The sequence below is a fragment of the Staurois parvus genome, unplaced genomic scaffold (assembly GCF_062004578.1).
Source record: "Staurois parvus isolate SC_StPar_1 unplaced genomic scaffold, SC_StPar_1.0 ptg000002l, whole genome shotgun sequence".
Taxonomy (NCBI): domain Eukaryota; kingdom Metazoa; phylum Chordata; class Amphibia; order Anura; family Ranidae; genus Staurois; species Staurois parvus.
This window is the reverse complement of record NW_028317798.1, coordinates 1,954,262-1,980,056: the sequence shown is the minus strand read 5'-3', so window position 1 is coordinate 1,980,056 and position 25,795 is coordinate 1,954,262. Positions and strand designations below refer to the sequence as shown.

The 25,795-nt window shown below is 42.7% G+C and overlaps 1 protein-coding gene across 2 annotated transcripts in view; it reads left to right on the top strand.

The window, feature by feature from the left end:
* The window catches only part of ADGRD2 (adhesion G protein-coupled receptor D2), a 653,782-nt gene that overhangs the window by 380,649 nt on the left and 247,338 nt on the right, over nucleotides 1–25,795 (top strand). For both annotated transcript variants that reach the window (XM_089665904.1, XM_089665444.1), the window contains exons 19-20: nucleotides 5,812–5,927; nucleotides 7,020–7,140. In XM_089665904.1, the coding sequence (XP_089522030.1) occupies nucleotides 5,812–5,927; nucleotides 7,020–7,140 (237 nt within the window). The remainder of the gene's footprint in view (nucleotides 1–5,811; nucleotides 5,928–7,019; nucleotides 7,141–25,795) is intronic.

Here is a 25,795-nt window from a genome sequence, read left to right as displayed (position 1 = left end):
CCTTAATATGTGTATAGGTTCCTTAATCCATAATGACCAGGTGGGATTCATTCCATCTCGGCAGGCCGGAGACAACGTCAGACGCGCAACTCTTCTGGCGCATATTGCTAAATCCCGTGATATTCCTACCTGTTTCCTGTCCCTGGATATAAGGAAGGCATTTGACACGGTTTCATGGCCCTATTTACGCTACATTCTGAACCGCTGGGGTTTTGGCCCACATTTTTTGACCTGGGTTTTCTCTTTGTACCGAGAGCCATCGGCTAGCATTAGATACCTGGGGCATAGATCTGCTCACTTTCCAATCTCCCAGGGCACAAGGCAAGGTTGCCCTCTCTCCCCTTTACTCTTTGCTTTGGTCATAGAACCGCTTGCCCTCCTAATCAGAGCTAACCCGGTTGTCCGAGGACTTGAAATAGGTGGCTCCCACCATAAATTATGCCTCTTTGCAGATGACGTTCTGCTTTTTCTCACTTCTCCTTTGACCTCCTCACCTCCCCTCCTCCGGCTTCTCGAGAGGTTCGGAGCACTCTCTGGCCTTATAATAAACCCCCACAAATCCACGGCACTTAATATTTCCCTCCCCGCTAAGGAGCTGGCACATTTGAAGCATATACTTCCATTTCCCTGGTCTCGGAATCATATTCCTTTCTTGGGAATCAAACCTATTTTATCAGATCTTTATACAGCTAATTATACTCCTATGTTAACACATCTTACCGCTCTTATGACTAAGTGGTCCTCCTTACCTCTCGCATGGCTTGGCAGAATAACGGTCATAAAGATGTCAATACTTCCAAAAATTTTGTATCTTTTTAGAGTTCTCCCAATCCCAGTACCTCCCCACTATCTCAGCGTTCTACAGCGTCGTATTTCATCCTATGTGTGGGGCACTATCCGCCCCCGCGTACCCTGCTCCACCCTTTATCGCCCCAAACTTAACGGAGGTCTTGGTCTACCAAACATCGGTAAATATTATTATATATTATTATATTATTATCAGGCAGCACACCTGGCTCAGTTGCCAAAATACCATGCGACCTATGAAATACCTCAGTGGGTTGCTCTTGAATCTATAGATTGTGATCCCCTTTCTATGGCTAACTTACTTTGGCTCAGACCAAGTGACCGCCGCTCAATAACAAACCCCATTACCTCTCACTTTCTATCATTATGGGACAAATTCAGGACTCGCTACCTTCTCCAATCCTTGCATAACCCGTTACTCTCACACCTAAAGAATCCAGCTTTTCCCCCGGCCTGGTCTTCGCCACTCTCATTTAAATTATGGACCTCAGCTAACCTACTCTGCGCTCATCACTTCTTGCAGAGAAATAAATTCAAATCCTTCGCCTCACTACAGGAGGCGTATAGCCTCCCGGCCTCTGAAATATTCCGGTATCTACAGCTGCAACACTTTTATGCCCCCTATACTAAAATACCCAACCAAACTAATACCATGTCTCCCTTTGAACGTGTTTGTTATAAAGACCCCCATAGGCGCGGCCTCATTTCCTATCTATACTCCCTCATTACAACTTCGGCCACCGCATCCTTCCCTTCATATACCTGTAGGTGGGAAACAGACTTGGATAGGCATTTAACTCAATCTGACTGGGATCACATATGGGCCAATACAAAATCATCTTCACAGAACGTTGCGGCCTTGGAAACCAACTATAAAGTTTTGTCCCGCTGGTACATGATTCCAGCGAGAATTGCAAAATATACTCCTAGCTACTCCCCCAACTGTTTTACAGGCTGTGTAGACCCGGGAACATACTACCACATCTGGTGGGATTGCCCGGTAGCCAAGTCTTTTTGGACGGATGTCTTCACTATGATATCCAGACTTAGTACAAACATACTCCAACCCACCCCGACAACAGCTCTTCTCAACCTACGCCCTCCCAATGTGACGTCGTCACAATTCAAACTTATCATGCAAGTTACCACAGCAGCCAAGCAGGTCATAGCGAAATCTTGGAAAGCCCCCGCCTTAAGCACTGCTGCTGTTAAAACCAGAGTAACACAAGCTATGATACACGCAAAAGTTGAAGCCATAATTCTTGATACAATTCCTAAGTTCTTGAATGTCTGGACTCCCTGGGTTGAAAATTTCCTTCCGCAAAACTTTGACGAATCCCTCCTTCTTCCTTGATCCAAATTAGATTAAATATTTTTTTTTTCTTCCTACACAATGCTGGTACCACTTCTAACTGGTCTCACATATTATGTATATTCTTTCTCACTGGTCCTGGAGTCATTCCCGCCACCCCCCTCCCCCCTCCACTCTTCCTTGGTCCCCCCCCCCGGCCTCTCCCCAACCCCTTAAGTATCTCTGTAGAGTCTCTAACCCCAATGAACAAACTCTCTATAGCACATCGTTACCTTTTCCTAAAATAATCTCTGTATGCCTAGAGTCACATGCTTTTGTTTGACATTTTCTCTCCCTATTTGTTTAAAGACATGTCTGCTGTGTACATTTTTCTCTGTATTTCACAGCCTGTACAATGTCTAATGCCAATTGTCTATGCCTTCCCCCCTATGTTTCAAAATTAATAAAAATGTTTGAACAAGAAGTGGGTGGATGCAGGGCAGTATATTCTAATGATGGGCATACCACACACTTTTTCTGGCAGATATATCTTCTCATTTTTTCATTCAGTCCACAGGCTGCATACAAAAAAAAAAGAACATAGTATATATACCCAACAAGGACCAGTGACGTACTGGTACATCACTGGACTTTGAATGGTTATACCAGGATGATGCCTACAGCTGCAGGCATCATCCTGGTATAATTTTTTTCAGCCGGCGATCGTCTTTCATGTAAAAGCAATCCTAGTGGCTAATTATTATTATTATTATTACTACGAGTTTATATAGCGCCAAAGGGTTTGCTCAGCGCTGTACAATAGGGGGGGACAATACATGGCACAGTACAACAAAGACAGACAGCGTACGAGGGGTAAGAGGGCCCTACTCTTACGAGCTTACAATCTAGGAGGGAGGGGGTAAAGGTACAGTAGGAAGTGGCTGGGGGGGATGAAGTGGTAGGAGGAATGAGGGAGGATGGCCGTTAGGTGAGGGTGGGGTAGGCTTCCCTGAAGAGATGGGTTTTGAGGGAGCGCCTGAATGTGAATAGAGAAGGCGACAGTCTGATGGATTGGGGCAGTGAGTTCCAGAGGATGGGGGAGGACCTGGAGAAGTCCTGCAGTCGTGCATGGGAGGAGGAGACCAGGGAGCAGGATAGAAGGAGGTCCTGTGAGGAGCGAAGGGTACGGGTAGGGTGGTACCTGGTGATCGGTAATTAGCTGCAGGATTGCTTTTACAAGCAGCTGGAGATGATGCCCCCCCCCCGCTGCCTTCCATGGCCTTCTCGGGCAGTCTCGTGCCATCGGGGAAACCTGAGAATGCAGCCGGTGTTTCTGCCAGCTGACCATAGAGCTGATTGGAGACCAGAGTGGTGCCAATCATCTCTATAGTCTGAGAATTCGGAAGCTACAAGCATTTCATCACTTCAGTTTCACAGGATATAAACAGCACCATTTTAAATTGGGAAAGCATCTGATCACACCGATTTTGGTTTGATTAGATAATGTAAGGGCAGAGGAGATGTCTAGAGTCTGATAGACCCCAGATTTCTCAAAAAAGAATATATGACAATGCCCATTGAAGTTATAGGGGATATTTGCATTCCCTGTTATAGCATTAAAAGTGATAAAAAAAAATGAAAGGTACAATGTAAAAATAATAAAAAAGAATCAAAATAAATAAAAATTATGGGCACTCTTCTTGGTCTCCCTTGAGAAGCTATATTATTTATAGAGCCCTGCTGCGATCCAGTTACCAGTCCATCATATCCAGAGTGGGAAGCTCCTGTAAGCAGGCATCTGTACCCACCTATCCCTTAAAGGGACCTCTGGCCAGCTGGATCATTCTACACCTCTGAGGGCTCATAACCTTACCACCCTGAGGGAGAATCACCCTGAGTTCCAGTCCGGACCTATACCTGTGAAGGAGACCCGTGTTGTTTTACATATTGCGTAATTGAATTACGCTTCTGGTGAGTGCGTAATTCTTACCTTACCACTGGGAGCACCGCCACTGGATTGAATTATTATATCACGTTATCTTCACTATATAGACTGTCACTATTATATGCTGTTATTATTGGGGACAATACTTCTACTCTATATATTTTTTTATTGATCAGCTGCACTTTTCTATTATATGTTTATGATGAGGTTTTATTTGGTTTCCTTGAGTGTCCAGCTGCTTATCTTAGAGCGCTCACTTTTATTACAATTTATTCCATTTATATTACCTGGCTAATGGAATTGACTTTCTACCCATTCTTTTGGGATTGTTGTGCATGCAGCCTCAGATAGTTGTTGCATAGAATGTTTAATATATTTTGTTTATTGTTGCATAGAATGTTTAATATATTTTTTTATTGATCAGCGCTGCACTTTTCTATTATAGGTACCGTATTTTCCGGCGTATAAGACGACTGGGCGTATAAGACGACCCCCCTACTTTTCCTGTTAAAATATAGGCTTTGGGCTATACTCGCCGTATAAGACTACCCCCCTCTACCAACCAATCACGGCAAGCGATGTACCAGTATTTTCTGTGCACACTGCATACAAAGCCTGCTTGGATTGGGTGGGTCAGCTCTCCCTGCCTGCCCAGCCCTCCCTGTCTCCAAGATGATCTGAGAGCTGCCACAGTTATTAATATATAATAATTAATGTTAATTACCGTATTTCCTGCAAGGTACTGCCTAGCTGACGCTTCTGCACATGTCTTCGGCAGCAGTAGACGATCGCTGATCACCATTCCTCACAGAACTGCATGAGACGTCGGATGCAGCCGTTCAGTGCTCGATTGAGCTTGACTGAAACTGTGATATGCAGAGAAGGGATACACATCGGGTAGCGGCAAGAAGACGCTTCTGCACATGTCACAGTTTCAGTCAAGCTCAATCGAGCACTGAACGGCTGCATCCGACGTCTCATGCAGTTCTGCGAGGAATGGTGATCAGCGATCGTCTACTGCTGCCGAAGACATGCGCAGAAGCGTCAGCTCGGAAGTACAGGTAAGGTTTCAGCACAACACCCGGCGTATAAGACGACCCCCGACTTTGTAGAAGATTTCCAGGGGTTAAAAAGTCGTCTTATACGCCGGAAAATACGGTAATATAAGTGAGATAAAATGCACCATCCTCAATGAAGCAACACAGATTCACAGAACTTGGACTTTTTTGACCATCTCTGTTGGTAGGGAATATTGTGTTTGCATTCATATTAACAAGTGGTCCAGTCTGGTGTCACAGCTTGGATACACCTAAATATTTAGCATCTTTATGTTAGAATGGATATTAGAATGGATGTTAGCTATGGCTTAAAAGTGTAGTGCACATGGTGGAAATCCTCCACATTACAATATAGAGGGAATTGAATGAAAATATTAGTCTTGGATTTAAATGAAAACCCCCCTTCAAAACTTTAAAATAAAGCACCAGAGGATACAAAAGAGAGATAAATAATGGGGGGGGGGGGGAAAGATCTTAAAGATTACAGGCACTCAGAAACAAATAGGTAATAAAATGCTAAATATTAAAAAATAATGGATTACAGGATGGACTACATTCAGACAAGTGGAATACACAAGTGTGAATGTTTAGTTTTCAAATAGGTACTATTTAATCTCTTCCCCCACTCTAAACATATTTTCATTCTGTAGTTTTTGGATGTAAAGATCTTAAAAACAGTTTAAACATCCTGATGTTTCTCCCTCATAAAGGTCAACACTTTTGTTCTGTTTCGTGTGGTTATGGTGACAATCTCTAGTGCTAGAAGACGCTCAAAGATGATGACACCCAACTGTAGCCTAGAGAAACAGATTGGCATCCAGGTCTGGTAAGTTTATATATCTCTCAACAAATCTTAGAATAACATAAAAAGGACCATGGAAATCAAAACTTCAACATAGAAGGGTTAAAAAAAAAATGAAAAAAAAAACACAAACAAAAAACCCAAGCATTTCCAAGTTCTGCTATAGATTCGGAGCTTGTTTCAGATAGCAACTCACTGCCCACTGTATTTTCAAGGGGGACAACGGAATAAAATAAAGATTAGCTTAATTCGGAATAGCTTTGGCAAAGAATAACGTGTCTTTACTGGAATCCACTGCTAGCCCTGTCCATTTTCATGGGTTATTCAGGTAGATCATATAATGTTCATGGAGGAATTGACACAGCATAGTCCACAATCTTTGAAATCTGACATGTGGGATCAGGGGTTTAACTAGGGGCCTTTCCTTTTTGAGCCTTTCCCATTGTCCCCGAGGCCCTTTATTATGGGTCCCGCAGTGGGACTCTTTCACATGTTGTGCAGCAGGCCCCCCTGATGGCAGAAAGCAAGAGATATGTCACCAGCACACCTTCCTGTTGTAGTTTCCTACTCAATATAAGAGTCCAACACAGTGGCAGAACTATCACGGTTGCAAAGGTCAGAGTTGTGATTCTACCAGCCAACAGAGTTACCTGAAGATTGGCACCCAGGGAGAAAATGCAGGCAACAGCGAGAGACCATTAGAGAGGAGTTACGTTTAATTCCTCTTTCAGATATCTACAGACTATCTACAGGCTGGGTTTAGGAGAATTAATAATCCTTTTCCCTCTTCCTCTTTTTTTTTTCCTTTGGTATTCTCTTATTATACTTATTTTATACTATACTTAGTTGATGTTTTTTAGTTTGATGCCTATGTATAATCTTAATCTGTAGATCTATAATGTTTGAATTAAGATGGGAACAAAGAATTAATTGTTTTTGGCAACTAATTGTTGATTTGGAAAACCATTTTTTTTCTCCACTGATTAAAATAAATGAATAAAAAAGTCCATCCACAGAATAGACTTACATTTCCTTAATACAAGTGGGAATTTATTCAAGGTTTCTAATAAAATAAAACAAAATTGAAAATTTATCTGTGCATTATTTTCTTTTCAGGGCCACTGCAAAACCCATCATTGTCCTGCTCCCTGTTTTAGGACTGACCTGGTTATGTGGAATATTGGTACACCTCAGTGTAATCTGGGCCTACGTTTTTATCTTCTTGAATTCATTTCAGGTACTGGATATTTTCCTTCCTCTTTTTAATCCTCTATATCTTTTATGTATTTTTAGAATGTGGGGACCTAATTATTAAGCTAAAGCAAAAGTAACAAGATACATTTACCCGATTTTTCATTAAAGTCAATTCTCATCAAAATCCAGTAAAAAACTAAAAAAAAGCTTAATCATCTTGCGCAAAGCTAAATTTTAGGTATTATATGCTGTCTGCAGTTTTAATCCATTGTGAAAATTCATGTTGATACCATGTCCTCTCAGCCAATGGGGTTGTTGCGCACAAATATCTAGTCCCCTTAAAGCACCAGTTGCTTATGCTGATTGAAGCTATGTCCCAAAAAAATAATCCCTACAAATGCTGATCTCATGTTTCAGAAAGGACTGGCACTCCGCTGACTCCATTATCCTATATTGTGCAAGCAAAAAATACTTTTTTAAATTTTTTCAATGCATGTGATTACTTATTACTAAGAAAAATTCCTTTGCAAAAAATAAATTCCCCTGCAAAATGAACAGCCTATTTGACCTTAGTAAATCAACCCTATTGTGTGCTCTACTTTCAGCTTTAACTGTAAACAGAATGCTTATTTTTGGTGTAATATTTAGTGTTACTGAAATCTGAAATTTGTTAAAATAGTTAACATGTTATACTCACCTGCTCTGTGCAGTGGTATTACAAGGAACAGCCCCGATCCTCCTCTTCTCGGGTCCCCCACAGGTGATCTTGGCTCCTTTTCTTCTTAGTGTGTCCCCATAGCAAGCCATGTGCTAGAGGGCACATGGTGCATGCTCACTCCCGTTCTGTGTCCCTACAGAGCCGTGCTCCATAGGCACACACAGCGGAACTTAACCCGCCCTTTCACTTCCTCTGCACTACATTTGATTGACAGCAACAAAAGCTAATAGCTCCTGCTGCTGTTCGAGTCTCTGTGTGAAGAAAAAGAGAGGGGAAAGGAGATGCAGCTGTTCTCCTCTCTCTACCCCTTCACACAGGGAATGGGCAGCACAAGGAAACTGCAAACATGTTTTAACCTTAATGCAAGCAATTCATTAAGGTAAGAACAATTTTTAGATATAGTACCACTTTAATATTATTCGTTACCATTATATTATAATGAAACACTAAGATGAAATCAGTTTACCAGTCTTATATATGGTAACTGCATGAGTTTTTCAGGCTCTCTTTACTTTATTTTCTCCTGGTGATCCAGCCATTAACACACTTTCTGTCCTAGGGTGACATGATATTGTATTTATGGAGAAGCGGTATTGGACAGAACTACAAAACAACCCCGCTGCCCACTGTGCGAAAAGTGATTGGTGGCTAGGGAGCCGTTGCATCACTTTCAAGCCCACAGCCTGCTGAACAAATGGCTTCAGGCTAATGGCTTCTACTGCATTCATCAGCTTGTGATTAACAGTTCTCTCTATAGATGTACATCTGACAAAAAGATGAATTATTATTATTATACAGTATTTATATAGCGCCAAAAGGTTGGATGGAACTTAACTGTATCTGAGCACCTCAAGCTAAAAATGCTATTTAATTTTTCATATTTAAAGCAAATCCACCAATCCATGTCTCCATGCTTCACATTGTTGAGAAATCACTTAAAAAAAACAACCCCTAGCATTTATAGCTGTGGCCATCTTAAGTGAGGGTAGATGATTCATGTAGCTTTTACTTCCTGGAATCAATCTGCCCTCAGCTCAGGCATGCATGCAGGCAGGAGAAAAACCTTCTCCTCCAGAAAGAAAAAAAAAACAAATTCCCATTAAGACTCCTGCGATGTATGACTTCATTTTAACCAGAAACCAGGAAGCAAGTAAAGAAATACAAAAAATAAATCAAACAAGTAAACATGATATACTTTCCTATCTATTTACTAATGCTTGCAGCCTAAGGATGGAAAACAAAGTTATGTTGATTGACAGAGTTTAGTTGTACTTTAACACTGTGAATAAACTGTCACAGGTTGGTGTAGACCCGCTATGTCACGAGCATGAAGTTTACCTGCTCCAAGATGCAAAGTCTATACCAATCTTTTGTTTTTCATTTGGAATACCTGCAAACAGGGCTGGACTGACAACTCATGGGGCCCCTATGTCCTTACCCAAACTCAAAAAAGCCTATGAAAAAGGTACCAGGGGCATCTCATGGGGCCCCTTACTGACCCTGGGCCCTCGGGCAGTGCCCGAGTTTCCAAATGGTCAGTCCACCCCTGCCTGCAAAGAGGTATGGAATTCATTGTGTGATACTCCTAAGTTATAGTCCTGAGACATGCTGCATCTTTGACCTTGGTAGGCGAAAGCATGACAGTAAACCACGTAATTTCTCTTAAATCTGCAGTCTAACAGTAACTGTGGTATAGAGACTGTTGCCTGCTCTATACAGAACCCTCATGGCTCTATAGAAATCCCTAGATAGCAACTGCGATTACTGGGCTTTTGAAAAGAAAGTCAAATTGAAAAAAAAAAAGTCAGAAAATAAATAATTGAAAAACAAAAAAACTTAACTTTAAACACCCTAATGACATTAACGAATCACGCTACTCACTTAAATGGGCTGCCAATGAGCCAACTTACCGCAATGCAGCCAAAATCGTACCTCACCAATTTTTCTGTTGCAGGCATCTTCGAATAAAAATTGTAGAACTTTATTTTAATCAATCAGTGCATAAAAATGTATCAATTCCTGCTAAAGATTGACATGTTTCAGCCACATGACTAAGGCCCATACAGGTGACTGAAACACTTCAATCTTTAGCAGGAATTGTTTCCTTTTTATGTCTTGTTGGATTAAAATAAAGTTCTGAAATTTGTATTCAAAGATGCTTTTGTGCCATACATTTATTCCTTTATTAAATATATCATATATCATCTGGATAATGCACTACAGTTTGGGGCACCAATTCAAAAAATGAACATTAGGGAACTGGAGAAAGTACAGAGAACGGCAACCAAACTGATAAGAGGCATGGAGGAGCTCAGCTGTGAGGAAAGATTAGAGGAACTGAATGTATTCTCTCTTGAGAAGAGGAGATTGAGGGGGTGTATGATCAACATGTATAAATACATCAGTGGTTCATATACTGAACTCGGTGTAGAGTTATTCACCCTGAGGTCATCACAGAGGACAAGGGGGCACTCTTTACGTCTGGAGGAAAAGTGATTAAATCTCCAAATATGGAAAGGGTTCTTTACAGTAAGAGCTGTGAAAATGTGGAATAGACTCCCTTAAGAGTTGGTTCGGGTCAGCTCAGTGGATTGCTTTAACCACTAGCCTACAAGGCACTTATACCCCCTTCCTGCCCAGGCTAATTTCCAGCTTTCAGCGCTGTCACACTTTGAATGACAATTGCGTGGTCATGCAACACTGTATCCATATGAAATTTTTATCATTTTTTTGGGACAGATAGAGCTTTATTGTGGTGGTATTTAATCACCTCTGGGTTTTTTAATTTTTTCTTAAACAAACCAAAAACCACTAAAAATGTTGGAAAAAAAAAACGTTTTTGTTATAAAATTTTGTAAATAAGTGATTTTTCTCCTTCACTGATGTGCGTTAATGAGGCTGTAGTGATGGGCACTGATAGGCTACACTGATAGGTGGCACTGATGGGCACTGATGAGGAGGCACTGGTAGGTGGCACTGATGGGCATTGACAGGCATCACTGATGGGCACTGAAAGGCAGCACTCATATATGGCACTGATATGTGACACTGATAGGCGGCACTGACTGACACTGTTAGGTGGCACTGACTGGCACTGTTAGGCGGCACTAATAGGCAGCACTGTCGGGCACTGATAGGCGGCACTGATGCACACTGATAGGCGGCACTGACTGGCAGTGATAGGTGGCACTGATTGGCAGCACTGATAGGTGGCACTGACTGGCATTGATAGGTGTCATTGACTGGCTCTGATGGGTGACACTGAAAGGCAGCTCAGATGGGCACTGATATGTGGCATTGATGTGCACTGGTAGGCACTGAAATGTGGCACTGATGGGCACTGGCAAGTGGCATGAATGAGCACTGACACATGGCACTGATGGACACTGACAGGTAGCACTGCTAAAGCTACACTGATTATCAGGGCACACCGATCATCAGTGCTCTGATGATCAGTGTAGATGTCCCCTCCAAAGAATGCCGATTACCGGCTCTCCTCTCCTCTCGAGCTGTCAGCGTGACAGCTCGTGAGGAGAGAAATGCCGATAACCAGCATTTCCCTGTTTACATGTGATCAACTGTGATTGGACACAGCTGATCACATGACCGAGCCGACATCTTCGGCTCTTTCCGTGGATTGGTGATCCGCTGTGTCCGAGGGACACAGCGCACCGCTGATCACCCCGCTGTGCGCTCTCAGAGCCTCACATGCGCGGTGAGAATAGGAGGACGTCATATGACCTCCCAGAACGAGAGAACCGCCTTGCGCCCATCATTGTACTATATGGCGGGCGGGAGGTGGTTAAAAAAAGACCTGGCTTCTTTCTGAGATACACAGAATATAACTGGATACTCACATTTATAGGTAAATTTCAGGTTGCACTCCTGAACGCCCGATCGGTTTGCAACAAGCTCACCACCATCCATGACCTCTTTATCTCCCACTCCCTCAACCTCCTAGCGGTCACCGAAACCTGGATCCAAGCCACTTAATCCACCACCCCTGCCTCACTCTCCTATGGAGGTCTCGTCTGGTCCCATTCACCCAGACCGAGCAGTCGTAGAGGTGGTGGGGTCGGCATGCTCTTGTCACCGCTGAGCACCTTCCAGGTCCTTCCAAACCCCCCCTCTCTATCCTTCTCCTTCGAGGCCCACTGCATCCGACTCTTCTCCCCCACCCCTCTGAGGATTGCAGTAATCTATCGGCCTCCTGGACCCGTATCCTGCTTCCTTGATGACTTTTCCACCTGGCTGCCCTTCTTCCTCTCCTCTGAGCTACCCACCATCATCCTGGTGACTTCAATATCCCTATCAATGTCAACAACCCGGCTACATCCCAACTCTTCCACTTAACCTCTTCTTTTGCACTCACACAGTGCACACAGACCTCCACCCACACCGACGGGAACACCCTGGACCTCGTTTTCTCCCATCTCTGCACCCCCACAACCTCACTAACACCCCTTTCCCTCTCTCTGACCACAGCCTCATTACGTTCTCCATCTCCCTGTCCTCTAACACCTCCCCCCCAAAATGCCAAACCATCACCAGCCGTAACCTCCGCAGCCTGAACCCAGCCCCTCTCCACTCTGCAGCTGACCGTCTGTACGACAGTATCCTTCCACTATCATGCCCTGGACTGACCATAGCTGCGTATAACTGCTCGCTATCAGCTGCCTTAGACCCCTTAGCACCCCTAACCACACGTAGCATTAGACCTCGACCGCTTCAACCCTGGCAGAACGACCACACTAAAAATCTTAAACAACTCAGTCGCGTGCTGGAGCGACTATAGCGCAAAACCAGATCCCCTCGAGCTTTCTCCCGCTACAAATCCGCCTTCCTCACCTACACCTCCTCCCTCCACGCCGCCAAACAAGCCTACTTCGTAAAACTCATCAACACCCTCTCCTCCAGTCCTCGCCGGCTCGTCTCCACTTTCAACTCCATACTCTCTCCCCCTCCCACCACCACCCAGTACCTCACTCACCTCCCACAAGATTGCCAATCACTTCCAAAATAAGATTGACGCAATCCGTAAGGACATCGCCAAAGCTCAACCTACCTCCCCACCTAGCCTCCCTTCCACCATAACCCCACCAACTCTCCCCTCCTCTGACCTCGCAACCGCCCTGCCCCCCACCACATCTAACATCCCACACACTATAACCTCCCCAACACTCCGCTCCTTCAGCCTTGCCACCACTCAGAAGCCTGCCTCACCACTTGCCCCCTTGATCCTGTCCCCACACAACTCCTCCGGGCACCCTCCTCCTCTATCCTACGCTCCCTCACCCACATCTTCAATCTCTGCCTCTCTACTGGCACATTCCCCTCCCCCCTAAAGCATGCACACATCACCCCCATACTCAAAAAACCCTCCCTGGACCCCATCGACCTGAACAACCTTAGACCCATCTCCCTAATGCCATTTACTTCCAAGCTCCTTGAGCTCTTAGTCTACAATCGCCTAAGCGCCCACCTCACTGACAACAACCTCCTCGATCCACTACAGTCCGGCTTTCGTCCTCTACACTCCACCGAATCCGCCCTACTCAAAATCACTAATGACCTGCTAACCGCCAAAGCTAATGGCCACTACTCAGTCCTTTTACTCCTTGACCTCTCCTCGGCCTTCAACACAGATGACCATCCCCTCCTCCTTAATAAACTACACTCCCTCGGCATCAGTGACTCCACTCTCTCCTGACTCTTCTCCTACCTATCCCAACGCTCCTTCAGCGTTACCTATAACGCTACCACCTTCCCCTCTCTCCCCCTCTCTGTTGGGGTCCCCCAAGGCTCTGTCCTCGGGCCCCTTCTCTTCTCCATCTACACCTCCTCCCTCGGCAAACTGATACACTCCCACGGCTTCAACTATCACCTCTACGCTGATGACACGCAAATGTACCTCTCCACCCCTTACCTCACCCCTTCAGTCTCCACCCGTATCGCCCACCTACTGAATGACATATCAGACTGGATGTCCCTCCATTTCCTCAAACTGAACCTTTCCAAAACTGAGCTCCTAATCTTGCCCCCAGCCCGCGCCCCCCCCCTCTCCATCACGACCAACAACGCCATCATCAGTCCCACCCCGCAAGCCAAAGTCCAAGGTGTCACTCTAGACTCAAACCTGTCCTTCCAACCCCATGTCCAATCGTTGGCAAACTCATGCAGGCTCCACCTCCGCAACATCTCCAAAATACTTACGTTCCTAACCCCAGACACTACTAAAGAACTCGTTCACTCCCTCATTATTTTACGTCTGGACTACTGCAACTTCCTTCTCACCGGCCTACCTCATCACAGACTATCCCCGCTTCAGTCTATCCTGAACTCAGCAGCCAGACTCATCCACCTTACTAACCGCTCCTCTTGTGCCACCCCCCTCTGTCATTCCCTCCAAGCTCCTGATTGCCCAACGCATTAAATTCAAACTACTAACACTGACATACAAAGCCATTCACAACGCTGCCCCAAACTACCTCACCGACCTGATACCCAAATACCACCCAACCCGTAATCTTCGCTCCTCACAAGACCTCCTACTTTCTAGCTCCCTGGTCCCCACCTCCCACGCCCGACTGCAGGACTTCTCCAGGACTTCCCCCATCCTCTGAAACTCACTACCCCAATCCATCAGACTCTCACCTACCCTCCTCACCTTTAGGTGCACCCTGAAAACCCATTTCTTCAGGGAAGCCTACCCCACCCTCACCTAACAGCCGATCTCCTCCACTCCTCCCACCACTCCATCCCCCCAGCCACTTCCTCCTGTACCACTTTACCCTCCCTCCTAGATTGTAAACTCGGAAGAGCAGGGCCCTCGAACCCCTCGTGTATTGTCTTGTTACTGTGTTGTCTCATGTTCTGTCCCCCTATAATGTACAGCGCTGAGCAAACCTTTCTGGCGCTATATAAATACTGTATAATAATAATAATCCAGGGGATATCTGATTGCCTTTCTGGGGATCAGGAAGGATTTTTTTCCCCTGCAGGAGCAAATTGGATCATGCTTTGCTGGGTTTTTGCCTTCCTTTGGATCAACTGTGGGTATAGGATTATAACTTTTTTCTTTTTTTATGGCTGAACTAGATGGACTTTTGTCTTTTTTTTCAGCCAGACTAAGTAATGTAACTATGTAACTATATGGGCGGTATGTACAGCGTGGGTCTGGGTACAAGCGCCTAGTCCTCATCCTTGCTTGTGAGATTGGGGTTGTAGCACTGCAATCTTTTGTTCATAGACTTATCTCCCTCCATACTACACAACTCTACAGGAATATCAGCTAACAGACGATATGACCTCTATCAGCCAAGAGCAATTGTGAGTTACCAGGTACAAGTAGAGGTGCAAGCAAACATACATCAGGGTGATTGAAGATGTGGCAGCCAAGTCCTCCCATCTTTATTACATGGGTAGTACATCCTTATGGTCCCCAACAGGGGCGGACTGACAACTCATGGGGCCCCCGGGAATAGGTCAGGCCGCCCCTGGTCCCCAAGTGCCCCTGAGTTTGCCTTACATAGGAAGATATTATTATTATACAGGATGTATATAGCACCAATAATTTGCGCAGCATTTTACAAAATGAAGGTAGACAATACAGTTACAATACAATTTGGTAAAAGAGGAAACAGAGGGCCCTGCTCATTAGAGCTTACAATCCAGGAATCCAGCTGCACCTGATCTCACCTCCCATTAAACCCCTGATAAAACAGTATCACTATACTGTCAAATACATGGAGAAAAGCCATTCCCAATTTGATTTTTTTTGGGGGATGTAACTAACTGTTTGCAGTACTTAACATTAATACCTACCAAAGATATCCCATTTTTATGGGTATTGTACTTATATATAGTGATTTTTTGGATATTAAAATAAAATGTAAATGAAACTTCAGTATATGGTCTATTTGGTGCTTTAAAACCGTAGCTATTTTCCTTTCTTTCCTTTGATGGGTCATTCAAGCCAAATAAATTAGAGTCTTTCAAAAAGCATCAACACAAGTGTTAAGATGCATGCATTTATTGTTAACAAGCTTTTAATGAATGACATTTTTACTGCTAAAATAGCCTTAAAATTCAAAGTGTGTAAACATGGATAATTTTTGGAGTTTTATGAGAAGAGTGATTACTAAAAGGTTAAGCTGTTTTCTACGTGGGCACAGATGTGCCAGTTATCATTGTAATATACAAGAGTTTGGATAACCTCCCTCCAAAACACCCAGATGAGCATATCCTGCAGCTGTGTTCCCAACCTCCGCCCCCCTCCACCCTACATCATATAGAACTTGGCAGCTATTCTAGAAAAGTGTTGTGTGGGAGTAACCTGTGTTTCTTTTGAAGCACAAGAAATTTGTGACTTTGCTGGATGTTATTCCAAATGCTTGTTTGGAAGGATGTTACTTGGTGTTGATGAGATGCATTGCTTTCTGAAGTACAACTGATTTATTTGGCAAGAACAGTCAAAGGATACATTGTAAATCAGGAAGAGAGGAGAGACCATTTTTGTCTGAAAATATAAATGGTCTTTGCTGCGTAGCCCTGGGGTGACCTAAACATTCTGCGTACATCCTTCTACTTGGCCATTGCAAAAGGCTCGGATACTAATAAGTGTTTAGAGAATCAATAAACCTGTATCTATAGAAAATAAATTTTAGGGTTGGAATACAGTAGAATACAGTTGTTAGAACCTCTCCCAAGTTTGCTGAATTTTGTGGTCTGTGTCTCATTGGTCAGATTCTCTTGTTGTCTTGGTCCAGGACTGCAACAAATGGGGATGATATTGACACAGCCCCAAATGATCCACAATGGCTCAGAATTGATATGGTCCAGAAATATTTAGACATAATATAGGTGAATAAGGCACCTGGACTGGATGGCATATGCCCACGGATCCTAGAAGATTTGAGCTCTGTCTTTTCAAAGCCATTTTTTCAAATTTTTAGGGACTCTTTAATGACTGGCATAATACCACTGGACTGGCATAAGACCAATATGGTGCCTATATATAAAAAGGAGTTAAAGTCTTTACAAAGTATCTATAGACCTGTTAGTTTAACTTCCATAGTTGGGAAGATACTGGAGAGTTTAATACAAAACCACATAGATGAGTTTTTTCCAATAAAAAAATGTTAAGCAAAAGTCAGCATAGATTCATGAAAGACAGAAGTTGCCAGATAAATCTGATTTCTTTTTATGAGGAGGTAAGCAAAACCTTGGACAGAGGGGTGGCTGTGGACGTGGTATACTTGGATTTTGCAAAAAGTATTTAACACAGTTCCCCACACATGGCTAATTTGTAAGGTAAAGTCTACAGGTTTGGAAAAAATGGATACAAAACTTGTTAAAATACCGTATTCAGAGAGTAGTGGTTAACAATTCATACTCAATGTGTTGTTAGTGTTGTACCCCACTTTTTAATTTATTTATAAATTATATAGGGTCTGGGATTAAAAGTCATATTTCAGTCTTTGCAGATGACACCAAGCTGTGCAGTGGAATAACGTCCTTACAGGATGTCTCCAATTTACAAGCTGAACTCAGTGCATTGTGTAATTGGGCAACTATGTGGCAAATGAGGTTTAATGATGATAAATGTAAGGTTCTGTGCTTGGGGGCTAAGAATATGCATGCATCATACATACTAGGGGGGAGTACAACTGGGGGAATCAATGGTGGAGAAGGATCTGGGAGTTCTGGTAGATCATAAGTTTAATAATGGCATGCAATGCTAAGCTGCGGTTTCCAAAGCAAGCAAAATCCTTTCTTATATAGACTCCATAGAGATCTATCATTTTTTTTCCCTGTACAAATCATTAGCAAGATCTCATCTGCAATATGCAGTTCGGTTTTGGATTATTATTATGGATCAACTGTTTATATGTCTATGTGTGTCTGTGTGATATGTTGCTTTTTTTTTTTTTTGGTTGAACTGAATGGATCAGTATCTTTTTTCAACAAGATTAACCATGTAACTATTTTTTGCAGCAATTTATTTTACAATCCTTAGATGATAAAGTGCAACAAAACTAATCAAAAACACACTTTTTCCTTTATTTGAGCAGTGTTAGTTTAAAAAATAAAGTGTTATCGCACATAAAATGATCACATTTTATTCTGTAATTTGTATTGCAAAGTTATTTACAAACTAAATAATGTGTTTTTTTTCAGGCTCCATTCACACATGGGCATTTTGAATTGAGGGCAGAATCGCTGCGATTCTGCCTAGGATTTCAAAATGCTCTGTTAAAATGACAAATTGTGAGACTGAGTGTTCAGGCGCTATGAATTTTAAAAGCGCTGAAAATGTGGTGCTGTTCTGCCATGATTATCACGTGATAAATCGCACTGCAATCACATCGCGTGAAGCATGTCACCTAAAAGAAGTTCAGGAACTTCTTTTAGGTGACACACTTTGTGTGATGTGATTTGCTATGATTTATTGTGTGACAATTGCGGCAGAACCACACTGCATTTTCAGGTACTATTAAAATGAATGGTACCGGAACACTGCGATTTGTCATTTTAGCAGAGAGCTGTCAAATCGCGGGCAGAATCACAGCGACGTCTGTGATTGAAAATGCCTGTGTGAAAGCAGCCTGTTATGCATTTTTTAAAATGGGAAATGGGTAAATATATGTTAAGTGTGTAAAACTATTAAAAAAAAAAAAAAAAATGTAAATATTAAAACAGAAACAAAAAATCTGCAAAAAAATAGTAGCTAAAGAGAGGAGGAAACTAAGGAGTTAATTAGGGCTGATTAGAGCAAACTAAGATTTGATAAAGGAATAAACAGAGAAACTTATTTATATACATTATATTTAAAATGTTTTTTTTAACTTGTCAGGTTGCTTTAACCACTTGCTTCCTGGGCACTGTCACCCCCTTCCTGCCCAGACCAATTTTCAGCTCAGTCATGCAACACTGTACTTCACCACTGGGTGTTTTATTTTTTGCACTATAAACAAAAAAAAGGGGAAAAAAATAAAGTTTTTCTTTGTTTCTATTATAAAATTTAGCAAACAGGTAATTTTCTCCTTCACTGATGTGCGTTGATGAGGCTGCACTGACAGGCAGCACTGATAAGGTGGCATGGATAGGCAGCACTGATGGGCACTGATAGGAGGCACTGATGATGCTGCACTGATAGGCAGCACTGCTGGGCACAGGTGGGTGGCATTGCTAGACACTGCAGGGCACAGGTGGGTGGCACTGATGGGTACAGATTCCAACAATGCTGGTGTAATCCAATCCAATATCGAGGAGTAGGTAGATTGCCCACTTACCAGAAGCGCAATCTCAATGCGCATGTGCAGGTCACATGTAGCCGAGGTCTCATGTAGGCGCTGCTTGGTAGTACCCTGGTGGTCCCTCAATGGTAAGGGGATATTGGTCTGGTCAGATCACACTGCTCCTTGGATCCACGCAGAAGCCTAAAAATGCTGGGGCTGAGGTATGGGGGCTCAGTGCCAGGTATAAGAAGTAAAGGTGCTCATAGTGTAGTAATTTTAATTAAAAAATTTATTAAATCCAATGTGTAAAAAACATAATTACCATAAGGATATTGTTTGTAGCGCTGCACTTTTATTTTGTCAGTATCACGTTACCTGCTTGGGGTGGGCAGGGGACATGTTCTGGAATGATGTCCATGGACGTCGTCCCAGAACTAGACAACCGCGCTGTAGCCGTCTTTTGGCTATACCGCAGTAGGGAAGAAGTTAACTGATATCTGCAAGTCTAAATTTCATCCTTTTGATTTGCAGATGAATGCAGATGAATGAACAGAAAGATACAGACGTAACAATAAATTAGATAGTATCTAGATAGTATCTTTGTGTAATCCAGGTCTGGGCAGTGTTGTTTATAAGGATTCTGACTGCTTTTTTTGACAGCTTGAGCTGCCAACCACTTCTCTGAGTATATTGTAATGCTGGCTATGATTAATCACAGTCAAGCAGTATAGTACACTGGGGGGGGGGGGGGTCCCAAAAGCAGGGTAGAGAGACATGTGTACAATGATGACTTTTTTTGAGTGTGTATAGTACACCCTAAGTCTGCAACTAGTTAAGCAATCTACTGAGTTGGCCATAACTAGTTCTAGAGGGAGTCTATGCCACATTTTCACAACTCTTACTATGAAGTTATACTTGAATCACTTATTGCCAGGCATATTCATATTTGCAGCTTCTCGGCGAGTGAGCTTTAATGCTGAGCGGACGCATGTATATGTCCCTATGTAAGCATTTTACTGTGCTGAGAGCACACTCCCAGCACAGTAACAGGCACATACCAGAAAGCTCCAGAAGCATACTTTCAATCGGAGCTTTTCGATCATGTGACCAATCACACAAGCCACATGATCTCAATGCCCGCCTCCGGACATTTAGAACCTGTTAAAGGGCCAGGAACACAGCAGGAAGGAGTTAAGTCTTTTTATATACACGGGCCTGGACTAATAGGTTGCAAAATTGTTTTTCACTAGAGCTGTAGATGAATTGTCAAAGCAAGGTTAGTTTCAAGTGGAATCCTTTTATGAAAGAATAATTGAAGAGGTGTAGTAGTTGTTGGCTTTAGAATGTGCTTAATGTATATTATTGATTGTGTTGTATGGTATTATGACTGCATGCTCCTATACGGAGGACAGTGACATCGAACTAAAAAGTTTTACTGTAAACATACTGATAAAAAAGTTTTTTAAGTATCTTACACGGAATTTAACGGGGTACCATATGGTCTAATAATTCTACTAAATTTCAGACAGGGAAAACGCAATATGTTTATGCATTTACAGACACCCATTATAGTGAAAATCAAGAAAATGAGTTGTTATTGCTACCAAGCTAGCCTTAATATTAGGGTCAAGGTAAATGCAGAGTTAAGGTTTGGTTTAAGATTATGTTTTATGGTAAGGGTAAGGGTTAAAGCTTACCTCTGCACTAATTATGAGGTTTTATATCTTAAAACCAGAGAGCAAAACGGTGTCACATGACCAACAATGGTTCTTTTTCACCCTAGTGTGCACTGGCTGGTGGTAGGAGTCAGGTGGAGCCAGCATATTATTGCATGTGGCAAACTAATGCACACAGCTTTGCAGAAATGTGAACAGGATTTTACAGTAAAAGAGATGAAGTGTGCTACATTTGTTTGCAGTCCAGATCACATTGCAAAACATAAGAAACTAGTCTAACTCGAAAAATTTGAATATCGTGCAAAAGTTCATTTATTTTAGTAATGCAACTTAAAAGGTCAAACTAATATATAAAATAGACTCATTACATGCAAAGCAAGATTGTTCAAGCCGCGATTTGTCATAATTGTGATGATTATGGCTTACAGCTCATGAAAACCCCAAATCCACAATCTCAGAAAATTAGAATATTACATGCAATCAATAAAACAAGGATTGTACATAGAACAATATCGGACCTCTGAAACGTACAAGCATGCATATGTACTCCGTACTTGGTTTGGGCCCCTTTTGCAGCAATTGCTGCCTCAATGCGGCGTGGCATGGAAGCTATCAGCCTGTGGCACTGCTGAGGTGTTATGGAAGACCAGGATGCTTCAATAGCGTCCTTCAGCTCCTCTGCATTGTTCGGACTCATGTTTCTCATCTTTCTCTTGGCAATGCCCCATAGATTCTCTATGGGGTTCAGGTCAGGCGAGTTTGCTGTCCAATCAAGCACAGTAATCCCGTGGTCATTGAACCAGGTTTTGGTGCTCTTGGCAGTGTGGGCAGGTGCCAAGTCCTGCTGAAAAAGGAAGTCAGCATCCCCATAAAGCTCGTCTGTGGAAGGAAGCATGAAGTGCTCCAAAATCTCCTGGTAGACGGCTGCGTTGACCCTGGACTTAATGAAGCACAGTGAACCAACACCAGCAGGTGACATGGCTCCCCAAATCAACACAGACTGTGGAAACTTCACACTGGACTTCAAGCATCTTGCAGTGTGTGCCTCTCCATTCTTCCTCCATACTCTGGGTCCTTGGTTTCCAAATGAGATGCAAAAGTTGCTGTCATCAGAAAAGAGGACTTTGGACCACTGAGCAACAGACCAGGTCTGTTTTTCTTTAGCCCAGGTAAGACGCTTCTGACATTGTTTGTTGTTCAGGAGTGGCTTGACAAGAGGAATACGACATTTGAAGCCCATGTCCAGGATCCGTCTGTGTGTGGTGGCTCTAGATGCACTGACTCCAGCCTCAGTCCACTCCTTGTGAAAATCCCCAACACTTTTGAATGGTCTTTTCCTGACAATCCTCTCCAGGCTGCGGTCATCCCTGCTGCTTGTGCACCTTTTTATTCCACACTTTTCCCTTCCACATAACTTTCTATTAATGTGTTTTGATACAGCACTTTGGGAACATCCAACTTCTTTTGCAATTACCTTTTGAGGCTTTCCCTCCTTATGGAGGGTGTCAATGATGGTTTTCTGCACAACTCTCAGGTCAGCAGTCTTTCCCATGATTGTGATTCCTACTGAACCAGACTGAGAGACCATTTAAAGGCTCAGGAACCCTTTGCAGGTGTTATGGCTTAATTAGCTGATTAGAGTGAGACACATTGAGCCTAGAATATTGCACCTTTTCACAATATTAAAATTTTCTGAGATTGTGGATTTGGGGTTTTCATGAGCTGTAAGCCATAATCATCACAATTATGACAAATCACGGCTTGAACTATCTTGCTTTGCATGTAATGAGTCTATCTCATATATTAGTTTCACCTTTTAAGTTGCATTATGGAAATAAATGAACTTTTGCACGATATTCTAATTTTTCGAGTTTCACCTGTAATACAGGACATTCTGTCACCTAGTATAATGGTCTCCAAACTGCATCCTGTGGGAAAAATGTGGCCCTTTGCTTGCCTTTATAAGGCCCTTGGGACACTATCCCTGCCCACAAGGCACTATTCCTTCTAGTGGGCATAATTCCTGTCATTGATACTAACAATAGGGCACTATTCCTACACTTTTCCAATGATGGGGCACTATTCCTCCCACTGACACCAATGGCAAGCTATTATTCTTCCCTCTGACACCAATAATGAGGCACTGTTCCTTCCCCTGATACCAACAATGGGGCTCTATTCCTCCCACTAATAACAATGATGGGACAAGATTTCTTTCCCCAACACTAACAATGGGTCAATATTCCTCCCATTAATAGAAATGATAGGGCATTGTTTACTCCCATTGATGCTAGGGTATTTTCTACACCTACTAGCCACAGTCTGGCCCTTCAAAGTCTGAAGGACAGTAAACTGGCCCTTTGCTCAGAAAGTTTGGAGACCCATAGTGATCTATTTACAAAACATTCTTTAAATGACTGTTGCACACATTCGTGCAGGCTACACACATTTTGGCTGTAATGTCTGTAATAGATTAATTCCTATGATCAGCTCCGTCTAGTGGCTAGAATTTGAGATATTTCTGAAATACCTCAGTGTGAAAATATACCACATATTAGCCATTAGATGGAGTTGGGGCTCGTAGCAATTGCTCTATTACAGAAATTAAGGCCAAAATTCATGCAGACTGCACGAACGTGTATATCATTCATCCAACGAATGTTTTAAAAATTAACACCATATGTTTTAAAAACGGGCCACATAGTATTAAGAACTAGTTCTGGCCATGTTAGTATATTGATCCAAACACAGTTGCGGTAGGTAAAAAAATATTATGAAGTGATCTAAGTTGTGTCTTTTGCTCATGATTTTTTCATGGTCTGCATAAAGGTGTCTTTTTTTTCAAAATGTTAAAGAAAAAAAAACAATCCATTCTGGGTAATCAATATACATTGCAGGGATTTTAACAATGTTTGGTGTGACCACCTTTTGCCTTGAAAACAGCATCAATTCTTGTAGCTAGGTTGGTTGTTCCAAACATCTTCAAGATCTAACCACAGATCTCTTGAGGATGTAGGCTGGCTCAAATTCTTCTGTCTCTTCAGGTAATCTCAGACAGACTCCATGTTGAAATCAGTGCTCTGTGGGGGCAAAACCATCACTTCCAGGATTTCTTGTTCTTCTTTATGCTGAAGTTAGTTTCTTAATGACATTGGTTGTATGTTTGGGGTCACTGTCCTGCTGCAGAATAAATTTGAGATCAATCATTTACCTCCCAGATGGTATGGCATGATGAATTAGTATCCACCTGTATTTCTCAGCATTGACACCATTGATCCTGACCAAATCTCCAAATCCATTAGCAGAAATGCAGCCCCAAACTTGCAAGGAACCTCCGCAATGCTTCACTGTTGCCTGCAGACACTAATTATTGTACTGCTGTCCAGCCCTTCAGTGAACAAAAGGCCTCCTGCTATGGCCACATATTTAAAATTTTGACTCATAAGATCAGAATACCTGCTGACCTTTTTCTGCACCCCAGTTGCTATATTTTCGTGCATAGTTGGGTTTTTTTTCATATTGTAAATTGTTATTAAGGGCCGAAGCCCAATTTTTTATAACAGCACACATATTCAACAGGATTACAATGATTGACCCCAAATTTATTCGGCAGCAGGACAGTGACCCCAAACATAAGACAGTGAAAGAATAAAACCGTACAATGATCGAAGGCTATCATCAATACAAAAGAAAAAAGAAAACAACAAAGAAAAATAAAAAGCAGCATACAGAAAGACACAATCATATATGAACAGCATGGGATTCAAGAAATATAAAGACATAAGTTGTTGGGGGACAGAGAAAACCTACCAAAGGAGGAGTGGTCCCACACCCCCCAGATAGAATGGAAGTTACAAGATTGGTCTCCTACCAGAGCCGTAAGGTATTCCATATCCTGTATTTCAGAAATTGCTCTGATAAGATAGTTCTGGGAAGGTGCGTCAGTCGATTTCCAAAAATGCGGTATTACCCTTCTAGCAGCCATCAAAATATGTAATCCCAATCATTTAGATGGTTTGGGAATACCCTTAAAGGGGAGGGCAATGTTGAGTACCTGCTCCAAAACATTTTGAACAGTGTTCCAGAATCCCACAATCCGTGGGCAAAACCAATAGATATGAGACAATGTACCCACACCCTCCACACATCTCCAGCATGTAGCAGATAAGTTAGGGCTAATGTCATGTAGCAATATGGGAGTTTCATACCAGTGCATCAACACCTTGTAAATATTTTGTTTGTAAACAACACAGTGAGTGGATTTAGCAGCAGAATCCCATATCGCTTGCCAGCATTTTAAAGGGATGGAACAGCTAAGTTCCTTTTCCCACCTTTTCATGTAGCGGTGTGGGGTTTCAATCACAGAGGTCTTATCAAGAAGCAATTTATACAGAGAAGTGATTAAATGCTGCTGGGTAGGGCTTTTAATAACTATCCTCTTAAAAGCAGTAGGACATTCTAAGGTCAAATGAGAGCTGAAAAAATGATCGAATTGCAAATAGGTGTATCTGGCTATTAAGGGTATTGCAGGTTTCCAGGTTCTAAGCTCTTCAAATGATCGAATCCTGCATGAAACAGGATTGATCAGATGGCGTATTTGAAATATACCACAAACCACCCAGGGGTACATGCGCAGGAGAGACAAACAATCTGGAATCTCTGGGTTATATAATATATTCAGCTGTGGGGAGCATACAGATAGCAATTGGTGTGTCTTCACACAGGTGGACCAAATCTTGAGAGTGAATTTCTTGGATTCCAGCATTTGAGGAACCAGGTGCGGAGACGTTTTGCATTGATAGGGACGTAACAGCGAGCAAGGCTGTATCGGGAGAATGTAATTTACTTCAGTCTCCGCCCACCTAGTATAGGGTTTCTAGGCAATCCATGACAGTGTGTGAGTGTGTGTCTTAAATGGGTAGCTAAATAATAGTTGGTAATGTCTGGAGCACCCAAACCCCCAGAGGGTCGGGGGGATAAAAGTACTTACCAAGCTATCCTAGGTTTTTTACCATGCCAAATGAACTGAAAAAACGCTTGTTGTGAGGCCTGCAAATGAGCATG